The following is a 15186-nucleotide window of genomic DNA, read 5'->3' as shown; positions in this document are numbered from 1 at the left end:
TTCTCAGCTGCTCCACTCTTTGTTACCTGAAAGTTCAACTCTTCGCTTGCCTGCCACAGAGCTTTTCTTTTCCTGCATGCTTTCGATAAGTTTTTTTTTTTTTTTTTTCTTTTTGTGCATTTTTGGTTGTTCTTTTTATATTTTTTTTTTGTTGTTTACCTCTTTATTTTTGTTGTTGTTTTTATGTATTTTTCTTTTTTGTTTTTTTCTGCATATTGTTTTTGTTATTTTCATAGTACAGGTAAATTTATATGATTTCATTATAGTAAAGTTGTTTCGTGTTTGGTACGTGATGATTTGATAATTTCACTCAAACCCGGCATTTAGCACTCTTGCTTTCGGAAAGTTTTCCACTTTCAATGCAGAGTGAGTACGCCGTGTGTAGATCCCTGCATCCTTGACGAGTGCGGTAATGAGTGTTCATATATATAGCGGTACAAATGCTTGCTTTTATTAGTTTACCTGCAAACAAGCGAATCAATCGTTGCTCGTAAATTTAGGAAATTTATTGCCCACATCTATTTGATGTGCCCTTTTAAGTATACATACATATGTACCAAGTGTAGTCGTCAAAATTTTCAACACTTTATTTCGTCAAATGAATTGGTTTTTGTCTAGACTCCCACGTCAAGTTGTTGATATTTGCAGACATTGACTGAAGGATGCATTTCTATTTACACTCATGTGCTTTTAGTTACTTTAAGTTGTATATTTATTCTTGGAGTGTATTAAGACAAGTTTGTCTGCCTGTGTATACTCGAACTACTCTCTCAGTTTTTGAAATATCAAGCTGAAATTTAGTACAGTTCCTTTTCTCTTCGAAAAACGGGTAGTTTGTCGGAAAGGTTGTTATCGGTCCACTATAGCATATAGCTGTCATACAAACTGACCGATCGAAATAAAGTTTTTGCCCGCAAAACTTTTTTATTTGAAAAGATATATTAACGAAATTCAACACAAGTTACTGTCCAAGAGAACGCTACAATCTCCGAATAAGTTTTTCAGATCGGATCACTATAGCATATGGCTGCCATACAACCTGACGATCAAAATCTAGTTATTGTGTGGAAAAATTATTTATTTGACAAGATATCTTCACGAAATTTATTCTACAAGACATGGCCACACTCTCTGAATAAATTGTTCAGATCGGGCCGTTATAGCACATAGCTGTCATATAAACTGAACAATCAAAATCAAGTTATTGTATGGAAAACTTTTTTATTCCACAAAATATTTCCACGAAATTCGGCAGCGATTATTCTACAAAGCAGGCCAACATTTTCCGAATAAATTATTCAGATCGGACCACTATAGCATATAACTTACAAATTGAAAGATCAAAATCAAGTTCTTATATGGAGTTTTTATATTTGTGAAGGTATTATAATTTCGGCACAAATCAAGTTAACTCTTTTAATTCGTATCATATTTAGTATCTCAAAAATCACCGTTAAATGCTCGTCACTACTTTTAACGCCACTCACACAAATATTTAATTATCTAAAAGTAGTGCACAATGAATCCTACTCCACCACAGGAGCTTCAACCATTGTATATTTTTAATTTCCCGCACCCGTTTTACTTGCTTACCGCCATTTTTACGCTCAAGCCAACCACCTCCATCTGCCTTATTGACTTAACTACACTTAATGTTATTATTTGCGCTTAAGTGTATTTGTTTTTATTTACATTTCGGTAATGCCTCGAACGTTAATTCCACACCAGTGCTAATAAATAAATCTCAGCGCTTCCTACTCACATAAATATTATCACACTCCACCTACCACCAACTACCCGCGTACCACTAACCCCCCCCCCTAAAATTGTACTACTTATTTTCTAAGTTGCTCACGACACCCTCCCACAAACGCCCAACGCAGCGCGTAATGATACATTACTACCATAACTATTATGCTTTACAGTCACTTTTCCCACTCCCGTGCAATTTCCACTCCACTCTACTACTCCTTTACACTCGTCTCTACCACTCTCCACTCTCATAACCTTTGCCTGCTGGCATCAAGCACTTCATCGCCGCTTATTGCCGTAAAGTAAAACAATAGTCATAAACACATTAAATTAAATTGCTTTTCAATTTGCTGCCGCCATCATCAGCATACAAACACAGGCGCTTCCTTTGCATTGTTGTTGTCATTTCAATTTCCCTTTCCGCTAACAGCCGAATTGTTGTTCCTTTGCCGAAACACAAAGTCATATATTAGACGCTCTTACAGTGTATTTGAGAAGCATGCGTACCACTTTCGCGCTGCTGACAACAAAAACTGTCGAAATCGAAATTTATGTGCTTGCACCATTGTTGCCTGTTGTTTTTGTTATTGTCGCATCTAATTTATTTGCAAGTTTTTACACTTAACTACTATTTAGTTATACTTTGATATATTTTTAATGCTTCAAAACATATACATACATACATATGTATGTACATATTTTTGTATGCATGCATTTTTGTAAGTTTGTAGTTCTATTTGTTTATTGTCTAGCGTAATCCATTAAAAATTTCGCCATTGTTGGCATTTGTGTCTGCCATAAATTGTGTTTCCTCATTGCTTTCCCGCGCCATAAGGATATCCCATACCATCCTGTCGCTGCTTTGTGACAGCGGAGCAACTCCTACTTTTTGTGTTGTTGTTATGTTGCAGTTAACCTTTCGTGTTCTCATTTATTATATATTATTTTTGCAACAATAGTGACGCAGCAGCAGCGCTATTTGAAGTGGAGTTTATTAAAAAGCAATAACACGCTAAAAGATACAAGCGAAAATATGAGTTGCACTGGTGGAAAAAGCATGAGAACCCGAAGAAAGCAAAAAAATGCAATAATAGCAGCGAAGATGTACAACCAAAAGAAAAAAACAAAATATATATACACATATGTACATATCTATGCATTGTCTTCCGCGCCTTGCGGGACCTCAGCTGTCTGCTGTTATTACTTTTTGTTTGCCGCGCTCAACAGCGCTCTTCAATTGTTCACATATCCTTTTCACTTTCTGCACTACGGTCTCAAATCACTTTTTGCAGCAAATATTTATTTTATATTTGATAGTTTTACCGTTGCTGGTTATCTTTTTGCGTTGCTATTATGTTTCGGCGTATAGAAATCACTTAATCTATTGTAACTTCCTTTCATAATAAGAATTGAAATAAGATAAAAGTACTCAAATAATAGCACACACACACAGTAAACAGTTCGACAATGCCTTGTCATCGTTTGTCAATAGCCACGCCTTCATTGTGTCCATAACGGCTGGTTTTAGTTTATTTACACTGCGCTACATATGAACCACTCTATAAGCGCCCCGTAGCCAGTGTGAACTATAGCCATAAGTAAAGACACAAGTACATCCATAAGTATAGTCACACAATCAGTTTATCTTTCCACATCTCGCAAGCGCAAACGTTCATTAATCGAATTTATTGTTTTACTTTCGTTCGAGTGTTATTTTTGCGTAGCTTTTCCCTGCTCTGATTGTTTAGCCTCTATCTATTAAATTCGTTGTGCAAATTAGACGAACTTCCAGCGCGTTTGGGTTTATGTCAACATTCATTTGTTGCTTGTTTACATGCGCCACACTCGCCAAGCGTACACACACAGCCACCTGCCGTTTCGGCTGTTATTTCCAGCGGCCTTTTAATTGTCATTTCCGTGAATTGACATTGCACTTATTCAAGCGTGTTTCGCTTTGACTTTTGCTGTGCTAAAATGCGCAGAAAATTTCTTGAATCAATTTTGATTATTGATGCTTCCTTTAAGGACTTTCATACAGTCAGTTGTAAAGGATATATGAACTAGTGGAACATTGATGTAACTAAAGTTGTTATTCAGAACCTTTTCCTTATACTATTCACTGAAACTTTATACCGTTATAGTCGTAAAAAGAAGGGGAAGCGGAGGAAGAGGATGACGTCTCGGATGTAACTGCGTAGACGTGCACCTTCACATAACTCCCCACAAAATTATACAGCGGTGTTAAATCGCACGATCTGGGAGGCCACGCCAGCTCACGATAATAAGATCCCTCGATTCAGGCACGAAAAAGTCGTCAATAAGCCCTCAGCATGAATTCCCCATTGACTGTAACTTTATAGCCACTCTTAGAACACAACAAACAATTACATTTTGAGGGTGCAATGGTGTCTCAGCCATTGGTTGTAGATTATCATCACGCCAAATTCGAAAATTTAGTTTATTAACGTACCAAAAATGAGTTTCATTGCTTAACAAATTTTTCGGGTGAAATTAGGGATCGGTGACGGCCATCTCGCTTTAGGCCCATTTACCAAACGTTGTTTCAGTGCCAAAATATTTGGATTTAAATAGTACTAGACCACACTGAAATGGTTCACATTGATGAATGTATCAAGTCTTATTGAAAAGACGGTCGAGAGTTCGTTGAGGACATGCCTCGTTCTGAACAATCTTCAACCTTTTCGACTAATGAAAATATTGCTTGCTAATGAAATAGTGCTTGAAAATCGTCAAACAAGTGTTGGAGAGATAACAAGAAATCTCACATCATTCGCGCGTACATTCGAATGATTTTTTTTTTGAATATTTTGGATATGAAACGCGTTTTTGCTTGACTCGTCCCGATAAAGCTGATTGTTTTCAAAACGAGTGCCGTAAACAGGTCTATTTTGACATGTTTGCTCATGAGAATTACGATTTTATTAGCCAAATAATCATTAGCAGCATTACCTGTACTATTCTGAACTTTCACTCATTAACATCTACTTCGTCCTCTAATTTTGAGTTATCACACCAAGAAAAAGCACATATTGCACTACATACTCTATCCAAACTGGTTAGCACCACTGAAATACGATGACCACTCACATGCACACGTAAACGTTAATAAAGCAATGAACGCCCGTAATCTATGTGTAATCGCCTTTGATGGACACCTGAGCGTATTTCGTATTCTTCGCCAAATTATATGGCGCGTATGTCAATAAACGCATTAGTCTGTGCCACAACAGCAAACATATGTGTATGTATGCACGCTAGAGCCACTCCTTATTCGGCTTTGATGTACAAATCAGCATTTCAGCGTGATTCAAACATACGAGCACGCACGCATATATACAAAGTTAATATTTAGATTCGAGCTCGAGTACTCGTATGACTTTAAGCATATGTTTCTTTGCGTCTAGCGGGAATTGCAAGAATTTTGCGAGGTTTTTATGTTTTTTTTACATTTCCAGTTTAGTTGTTGCTGTTGTTGTTGTTGAAACCTTCGTCTATTACTATATTAACCGCAAAATCGCACATCCACGCAGCTAGCCTTATTCTTATTGATTATCAATTTGGGAATATGTTATGTCAACACCGGCAATAAGAAAAGACACACACGCACACACCTATACACATGTACCTATACACATGCTTATTTAGTATGTAGTCTGAAAATAAGGATTTCCCAACACGTTCATTCATTTTGTCTGCTGTTTTTAGCTCATTCAAGACTTTAGGGAAATCCTTTGTTATTGGCTCCACTAGCTTTGGCTAAGCGCGCACATATACACACATACAAATGCACAAGCTTGCGCGTTGTATCGTACTTAATATGCGCCTTCACACGGCTACTTATGCGAATTCAATTTAGCATAACTTAACGGTGCCTTATTATACTTCGCAGGTATCCTTTGCTCTGGCATCTCTAGCCACTGCTAAAAGCTTTTGCATCTGTGGCTGCGGTTACACTAGCGCGTCAGCGGGTTTATAACGAACGCTTGCTGCACTTTGTTTTGGCACGTTTCGACTTTATAGTTCATTTACTTTTTGGGTTTATTTGTTGTTGTTTTTTTTTTTCTCCACTCTTCGAAAATGTTTCGCATGCCATTGTGGTTAAGGAAAATTGGATTTTAAGCGAAAGCGCTCGTCCTTTCCCATATCTTCGCTACTTGGTTTTTTATATGAAGGTTGCTCGAAAGGAGTCAGTTGAAGAGATTGTTTAAAGGAATATGTGTTGTTGTTTTCGAGCAATTTTTATTACAAAAATGTAGTATAATAATGCAAAAAAATTTTCAAATATTTTATCTCTTTTAGAATATTTATTATATATAGAATAATAATATGTATAATTTATATATAATAATTAATATAGAAATAATATGATCTCCCAAGTCGTAATATCTTTTTTTGTGTCATTTTTTTTTTCAGATCGAAGATGAAGGCAACCATGGCAATGACGAAACTCGTCTGTTTATTTTGTCCTCTTTGGCTCAGTCGCAAATGAGTCGAGTTGCTTGCATTTTATGCGAGGAACCAATGCTGGTGTTCGATCGCTATCCACTCGTTGATGGTTCGTTCTTTTTAAGTCCGAAGCAACATTCAAACGGTTGCATTGAGGTAAGTGTTACCTTTTTTTTACGATACTTCTTAAATAATTTAAAAAATCAGTGTTTGTAATTGCATTAAGAGGCTAAGGGGCTCGACCACTGTGACAGCCTAAAAAAATGAAATTTTGTGAAATAAAAGATTTAGGGTATCAATTAAATATAATTAGAACTACTCACTAAAATGTTTGGAAAAAAAAGTACTTATTTTTTGATTTAGAAGCGATCTTAAACGGCGGCAAAAAAGGCACTGCTACAATGATTTCGGCCTTCGCCGTGGCTCAAACCTAAATAATAAACTCTCCACTAGCGGATATTGTCCATAAAATGAGCCACGATCAAAAAAAAAAAAAACTTAAAAAAAGATGGCATTTAAAATAATTTTTCCCAGTATTTTCAAAAAAAAATTTTTTTTTTTTGTGTCTAGTAAAGTTCATTTTTTAATCACCTCCAAAAGTTTGTAGATCACTGTATGAAGAAGTATATGCTGAACATACAGAAAACAGTTGATTAGCGAATCGAACAAATTGGTATAAATCGCTTAAACTGGCATAATGGAATAAGGAAGAAATGAAAGCGGTTATACATTTGTTATGAGGTAACCGCAAACTCTCTTCAGTAAAGTCTAATTGCTGTTCCGAATTTCGTTTTATCTCTTCGATATACTGAAAATGGGTTCCATTCCGATGACTGCTGATTTATTTATTTATTTGCATGTCAAACTCATAATCCATGTTTCATCGGCGGCTTTAATGCTCTCCGTAAATGTGGAATCGGAATTCATACGATCAAACATGTCCAAAGAAACCTGTTAAGGGTACTCTTTTTGAAAAAATATCAGCTTCTTGGGAACAAGTCGAGCAAGAACGCGTTTCATACCCAAAATATCCACAAATAATTGTCTCGGGAGATGTCGAGCTCTTTTGTCATCTCTCTGACACTTGCCATATCCTTCTCTTTTGTAATATTTTAATCAGTTGAAGAGGTCGAAGATCGTCCAGAACGAAGCTTGTCTTCAACGATCTCTCGACCATTTTTGAAGGCTTTGTATCACTTGTAAGCTTGTGTTTTTAATCACGTAAGCCTTTAAAGGTTTTCTTTGGTATCTTGGAAAAGACGTCATAAGTTGATGGTATAATATATAATATCACTATAAGTTTCTATAAGAGAGAGAGGGTGAGAGACGCAAAAAAAAACAGAGATATTGTATGTTCTTATACTAGAATTTCGACATTTAGTTGAATATTGCAGAATTTTGTATGCAAATTTTTTCCATTAACAATAATTTGCTAGAGCGGTTGTAATTCTCTCATTTCCCAGATGAACCTAAAACTCTAGTAATTATTATTTTCTATCACTTCCCGTTAATGGTTTTGAGAACACTCAAGTAATTGTACCCACTTCCTGCTTTCTCATTGTTGAACCATTTTGCTGTCATTAAGTACGCCTTCAACCATTTTCTATGATCCCAACTCCACTGAACTCAACTTCTTAACTCACTTACTTCTCTTAAGTAGAACTTCCAACAATTGTTGACATTATTACAGCAATAAAAATAATATTTAACGATATTTCGGCACACCTTTCGCTCGCCAAATCCGCCACGTAGGAGCGCTAAACGCATGAAGAAAGGCAGGCGCTTGCAACTCTCGGTCTGTGTGTGGGCTGCTGTTGCAATTTTGTTGCCCCTTAAATTCGCAGTAATTACACAAATGCCACACTAATAATCTACATAAAAAGCTGGCGTGATTGGAGACCAAGTACAAAGCTGGGCATGACGCTGTCGCTGGATGTTACTGGAGTCGCGGTAAAAGTTGAGAGGCAACCATGGCGGACGTGCAGTTTCATGCAGCCACACGCATATAAAATGTGTATTCTTAAAATCACATGCAACCTACAGGCCGCTTCTCCCTCCTCACTCAGACAGCTGGAGGACCCGCCATGGTAGTGGCATGCAATCAGTCAGTCCATATTTTGTAGCCAACTTTCTTTACTCCCACACATAAAGTGAAGCCTAAATTCTATGCAGTTTCGGCGCACGTGCTCACATATACATACTGTTATTCATATTTGTATGTTTATATGTATGTGCTTTTGGGTAAAAGGTTTTCAACTTTCTGCCTGTTGCGCCAGAGGCAGCCACACTTAAAGTTGCATGCCACAAACCGCCGCTAAACGTTGACTAATAACGATGGGCTTAACGTGGCTACCTCTTACATATACTTACATATGTACGTGTATTTGTGTGTGGGTTTGCATTCGACTCGTCGTTCGTGGGCGTAAATGTCTCTGCTTTTGTCGTTGCACCATTTGGCCATAAGGAAGTTAATGCCTTGCATTATTTTGAATTAATATGTCTAGCTGTAGAAGTCGGCATTAATGTGCGTGTATGTGTGACAGCAACGGATGGACGTACGCCGCCCGATACAATGGAAATGTCAGCAGAAGTAGAAAGTTTCGCATGCAGTTTGGTACCGACTTGCCTCCCTTGCCACGGCCAGTCGGCGCGCTGTCAAAAACTTTTGTTACGTGGTAGCCGTTTCGTGCTCGCTCTTATTCTTTATAATTCTTTTTTATTCTGTCTCCCATTTAACTCGCAGATTTTTGCATTTTTGCAATGTTGCATGCATTAGCCCTATCCCGATGTGGCTACCGGGTGTGGAAATATTAATTTTTGAAAAATTGCAACTTTCAAAGTAATATACTAACTCGGACCCGGACTGATAAAAAAAAATCGATTACTCATGTCCAGTTGTGATGCGTTTTACGTATCAGCATCATTGTCAGGCGTCTCTTTTGCGACCTCTACTCGACGTCGTGACTCGCAATGACACGCGTCATACCCAAAAAGTTAACCCAAATACCCAAAATATTAACCAAAATTGCTAAAAGATTAACCAAAATATCCAAAATATTAATCTAAATACCCATAAGAGTAACCAAAATACCCAAACTATTAACCAAAATTCCCATAAAGTTAACCCAAATACCCAAAATATTAACCAAAATTGCTAAAAGGTTAACCAAAGTACCCAAAAGGTTAGCGATAATGTGTTTAGTCGTTCTAAAGATTCTCATCTATCTCTCTGATTTCAATACGATGATATTTAAGCTGTATGTTTCTCTAACTTTGTCGATGTTATCAAGAGAGGTGAATGGACGAGTCGCATGAGGCAAATTTTCGAAGAACTCACGACCGACACAGAATGCTTTGTGTCACCCAAATACTGGTTTTCGTTATAAGTAGACTCCCCAAAACTTTTTTGCAAAATTTTCATCAATTCCGGAGCCGTGATTTCATTGGAAAAACAAAACTTCACCCAAAATTTCACGTCATAAACAAACAGCTTTCAAAAACCGTAATTGACTAACATATGGAGATAAACTTCTCACGAACAAAAAAACTAGGGAACATTTTTTACCGATCTGGTTTGCGAGCGTAGCTTTAATGAATCGGTCGCTTTGACACCGGTAAAATGAGAAAGTTCATACAAAAATATGACCACACATTTTAACGCAGACAAACAATCATAGCTACATATATAATATCTAAATGTAAATTGTGGAAAACTGTTTTCTCTTCCATTAACTACCATTTAAGTCACCCTAAAATGTACAGCTATTATAACTTTCAGATTTTCCACACATTTTCTGTTGTAACAGCATCAGCTGATTTTTCTAATTGCGCCCAAAGATAGGCAATATTTTTTAATTTAAATTTTAACTTAATTTTTTAAATTTAGTTTTAAGTTTTTTATTTGGTTTTACAAAAAATGAAGGACATAAGCTGATTAGGATGTAATATTTCATTAGAAAGTATCAGTAATAATTCTGAACCATTTTTTCTATTATATTCCAGGTCAAGTATGAAGGCAGACCATTGTTTCTGACTTGCGTTTGTATGGCTTGCTTGGACGGAACCTCGACCAATCGTGTCATTAACTGCAGGTATGTAGGTTCATATGAAATAAAAAAAAAATCTTATCTTATTGGTCCACAATTTTGTGCACATACTTTCCATATTTGTGAAACATTTGCTAAACATTGCCACACATTATATTTTCAGATTCTGCGGTGAAATTTGGGATGGCTCGAATCTAGTCCTGGGCACCATGTATTCATATGACATTTTTGCCGCTATGCCATGCTGTGCTGAGCGTCTAAAGGTGTGTTCAGACATTTATGTTTATATTGACACTATATTGCAACATTCTTTCTAATTACCTTTGCGGCTTGATGTGACTAACCTCAAATATTTTCTTTTCTATATTTTTGCAGTGCAATAATTGCTTCAAATTGCTCTTGCACCCGCAACAGCGGCTCAACTTCTATAGCGACTATTCGCATTGCGTCACTTGTCCTTATTGCGCCACACAGGACACACACTTCGTCAAGCCGTTGAGCTTCTGCTACACCAAGAGCAATGTGTTGCGCCACCAGTCCATCGCATAACATGAGGCCCCGTTGGAGACCACGGAAATGCTGGCGGCAGCAACAACAGCCACACAAACAACAGCAGCAGCAAATATTGCCAGCATTGCCGCTCCAACGGCGAACATTAGGAACACCATCAGCAACAACAACAACAATGGCAACAATGGTAACAACAACATACAAACGAAAAAAATTGTACTCTACAATCCATCAGTGGATTACTCAGCACCGCTGCAACAACAAATCAATCCTGACATCATCGGCGCACATCCGCACGCACAACACTATCAGCAACAGTGCAGCGGCGGCAGTAGCGGTGGCAGTGTACCGAGCAACACCATACACAATACAAATCAGGTAAGACAGCCACTACAACAATCGCAACAACAACCACAACAACAAACCCAGCAACAGCCACGCTTGTCCGCATTTGCGCCCGTGGCTGGCGCCCGTCTGTCCCTGGCTGGCCTGGCAGCTGCTGCAGCACCAACCGCAAGCGCCCAAGCAAGCACAGGCATTACGTCAACACAGCAGCAGCAGCAGCAGCAGCAGCAACAACAACAGCTCCAGCTACAGCAACAAATGCTGGCAACACTAGCACTACCGTTAAGTAATTTGAATTTGAATAGTTTCACTAATGAAATGAGTCCGATTAAATCTGGTCTTGAACAACAAGAACATAATAATATTAATAACAATCAGGTGGTAGGGCTGTTAGGACGCAATGTAGGCGCCAATGGTTTACTAGCAAACAATAGTGTCGGTAGCAGTATTAGTAATTTATTAATTAGCAATAATTTAACAACGACCGCAACAACAGCAGCAGCAGCAACAACAACTGCAGTCGGCGTTGGAGACGGTGCAGTGGCTTTATTGCCAGCCAATAGCAAATTGAATGCTTTGTGGGGTCAACCGCAAGCCGCATATAATCACTCGGTTGGTAACGCTGGCGCTGGCAATCTCTTCAACAATCCCACCAACACCGCCGATGCCATCTCAACGCTGTGGGGTTGCTCCGCCTCGTCCGCCTCGAGTGGCGCCTCATCCACCAGCGGCTGCTCAAGCGGCTCCGGCTCGCAGCCATCGCTAAGTCCCACCTCCACCACATCCACGCGCCCAGATTATCGCTGTGGCGTCGGCAATGGCAAGGAGCCACTGTGGCCGTCGACACAACAAACTTCACCCAACAGCAGCAACACACTCAGGGATACTTATTACACCGCCACAAAGACGGCTGGTGTTGCCATAACCGCAGCAAATGTGTTGGTTGATGGTGGCGCTAATAACACCACCGATAGCGTACAACAATCAACATCACCCACATGCTCCTCCACCTCATCATCGGCCTCATCGACTTGTTCATCGGGCGTGGGCTCCAATGCCGGTCTCGATATCGGCACTTGGCCCAATTGCAAGTTGCAGAACTATTTTGCCGTCGACAATTGCAACACCAACACCGCTGACGATGTCGCACACTTTGCCAAAATCAACAATATATGGGATATACCAAGTGCAGCGGCCAACGCAAACAAACGTACCGGCGATCTGTTCACCGATCTCTGGTGCAACAATTCTGACAATAGCGCTGCAACAGCTGGCATGCGCGCCAACAACAACACAAATGCAGAATTTGAACTGGGCACCGATTCCATTGATTTTGGCGATGCCTCAAGCATTTGGCGCACCAACATAACAGCCACCACGTCAGTAGGTGGCAGCACTAGCGCTGGTGGACGCGCGCAATCCAAGCCGCTGGCAGCAGCAACCATTACAGGCAACAATAGCAAAGCAGTGCGTGCAAATCTGGGAACTGGTCCGGACAACGGTGCTGGTGTGGAGGCCGACGGCAACGGCGCGGCTTGCATGCAATTGTTCTCCGAACAGTTTCTCAACTACATGAACATAATGAATTACACGGACTAAGCTCGTCACGTTGGTGTATGACATAAATTTAGCGCAATTATTTAACAGTAAATAATTAAAAATGAATATAGAAATATGTGACAAGTGCAGTGCATGCGCATCCGCAATGTAAAGTGCATAACTAAGCGAACTAACCAAACAAATTTGTAACAAAAAAGTATAACATAACGGAATATGCGAAGACAAGCGTAAACTAATGTTTGTTGTAGCACAAACGAAAACATTTTTTATAATTAAAATATTTTTGCAATGCAATTGTGATCGTTTCGCGCGAAGAGAATTTTGATATAAACTGCAGTTATGATTGACAACTGCAAACTACATATGTTTGATAACAGCATATATATAACATAGCACTGTTATTTAGTAAAATAAATAAGAATACTAACATTTTTTGTAATATGAAGTAGTAGCTGTTTACCGTTAAACGAAGGCGAAAAAGTAGTACATTTAGTTTAGCTTATTTTTTTAGTTGTACAAAGGGTCTACAGCGAAACATTTTGCATTTGCCACAGTAGCTGGGTGTTAAGGAAATATTAGTGGATCGAAAAAGTTGGAAATAAATGATATGTTGGTTGATTCCATTAGTAAAAAAATTTGTTGCAAAAAATAAATACGGTTCATAAAAAATTAAAAAAAAATTCGGTTTTTCCCATTACAACATAATTACTTTTTTATTACAACATATTTTTTTAACAAAATTTGCCTTACAGCTTGAAGATTTTTCCATTACAACATAACTACTAACTACTTTAGTAATCAATTAATAAATTTTTAACACCAACGAATTGTTTGAGCGCACAATTACTTAATTTCAAAGAAATTCCAAAGTTTGCTGCAACTGAAATAATCTTGCCTCCGTAATTTATTAATAATTTACAACAAAATTTGCCAGCAATAATGTTTTTCATTTTAAAATAATTAATTTTTCATTACAATTTAATTACTATTCCATTACAACATAATTACTTTTGCATTGCAACAAAATTTTCATTATAGCTTCAAAATTTTTCCATTACGGTATAACTACTTTTCCATTGCCACATAATTACTCTTCCATTACCACATAACTACTAATGTAGTAATCAATTAATATTTGTTTAACACCCACAAAATCGTTAAACGCAAAATGTTTCCCAGACTAATAATTAAAAAGAATAATTTTTTGCGCTCAAAAAATTATTTGAATTATATTTTTTAGTTAAATTCGGAAATATGTTTCTTCAATTAAGAATTTATGTGAATTATTTTTTTAGTTAAATTCCGAAAACTGCATATTCCATCACCGAAAATTTGTGTACATTTATGTTTCTGTTAAAAAATAATTTTGTTGAATTTAATTTGAGTTTTATTTAAATCAATTTACTTTAAATTAATCTTAACTAATTTAATGCATTCAATTATAGAATTTAGTTTATTTACGGCTACAAAATGCAGATTTTTTTTAAAAATATGTGTGTTTGTGGCAACTCTCTACTTTAAGCTATTAAAAAATGGAGTATGCTTAGGATTTTTAAAAGAAAATTTACCAAATATTTTTGTTAGCATAAAAAAGGAGTAACTTAAAGCAAATTATTACTACAAAACATCACTAATTATGCGTTTTAATTAATTAATTTGTTTTTTTTTCGTAGCAAGTTGTACACATAAATCATAAATTAGCGTTACTTTCCATTTATATTTAATTTAAAAAAATAATTAAAAATTGCTGTGTTTTTCAATAAACATAAAAACCTACTTTTTGCAAACATAAATGAGTAAATATTTCATATATATAGACGTGTATTTAGATGAGGACCATTCTTTTGAGCAAAGTAAGAATGTCAGGCGAAAGAAACTCCCAAATTAGTTGTAAGCGCGTAAAAATAGCTATGCAAAATGATATTTAGTTATTATTTGATTGTAACTTTTCATCAAAACATCTTTACCTTAGATTGGTAATTATAATGTAGAAGAAGGACAACTCGCCACAGGGATGTTATATGAATATTTTTGCACTGCATGCAACCTTGCAATTTCTCGCTTAGAAATGTTGTGGTTTGGTGTTTTTAGTTTTGTATATGGTACAAATAAACCTTCGCGCCAAAATGTATGCTTCGCCGGGAAGTACGGACTTCAACGAGCAAGCATCTGCGCGATTCCATGTTTTCAATGCAGTTTGTTTCAGCCATTTCAAGTCTCTTTAAATGTAAAATTAAATACAATTAAAAAATTAATATTAATAAAAAAAAATTAAATAGAAATAAAAAAATTCCTCACCAGCCAACACCACCGTGGCTTAACTGTTGCAAATACGCCAGCTAACTGTAAATAGCATTCGTGTAATTCTCGTTTTTTTTTGCAAGCAATATGCATTTCACTTAATAGCACAGCGTGATCATATTAGTTGTAAGATACGCCCATAACCCCTTTATCCACTTACACCCTACAGTTTTTGTAATGCTTCATTTTAAGCTATTGAATATAT

The 15186-nt window shown here is 37.2% G+C and overlaps 1 protein-coding gene across 1 annotated transcript in view; it reads left to right on the top strand.

Moving 5' to 3' along the window:
- Nucleotides 1–13781, top strand: part of LOC108970153 (headcase protein) — a 228428-nt gene extending 214647 nt beyond the window's left edge. The window contains 4 exon segments of the mRNA XM_018935352.1: nucleotides 6187–6375; nucleotides 10222–10310; nucleotides 10429–10528; nucleotides 10641–13781. Coding sequence (XP_018790897.1) covers nucleotides 6187–6375; nucleotides 10222–10310; nucleotides 10429–10528; nucleotides 10641–12719 — 2457 coding nt within the window. The 3' untranslated portion in view covers nucleotides 12720–13781.
- The last annotated feature ends 1405 nt before the right edge of the window (nucleotides 13782–15186 follow it).

Source organism: Bactrocera latifrons, unplaced genomic scaffold, assembly GCF_001853355.1.
Source record: "Bactrocera latifrons isolate USDA-ARS-PBARC rearing strain unplaced genomic scaffold, ASM185335v1 scaffold_286, whole genome shotgun sequence".
Lineage (NCBI taxonomy): Eukaryota > Metazoa > Arthropoda > Insecta > Diptera > Tephritidae > Bactrocera > Bactrocera latifrons.
The sequence above is the reverse complement of the archived record's forward strand: the minus strand, read 5'-3'. Positions and strand labels throughout refer to the sequence as shown.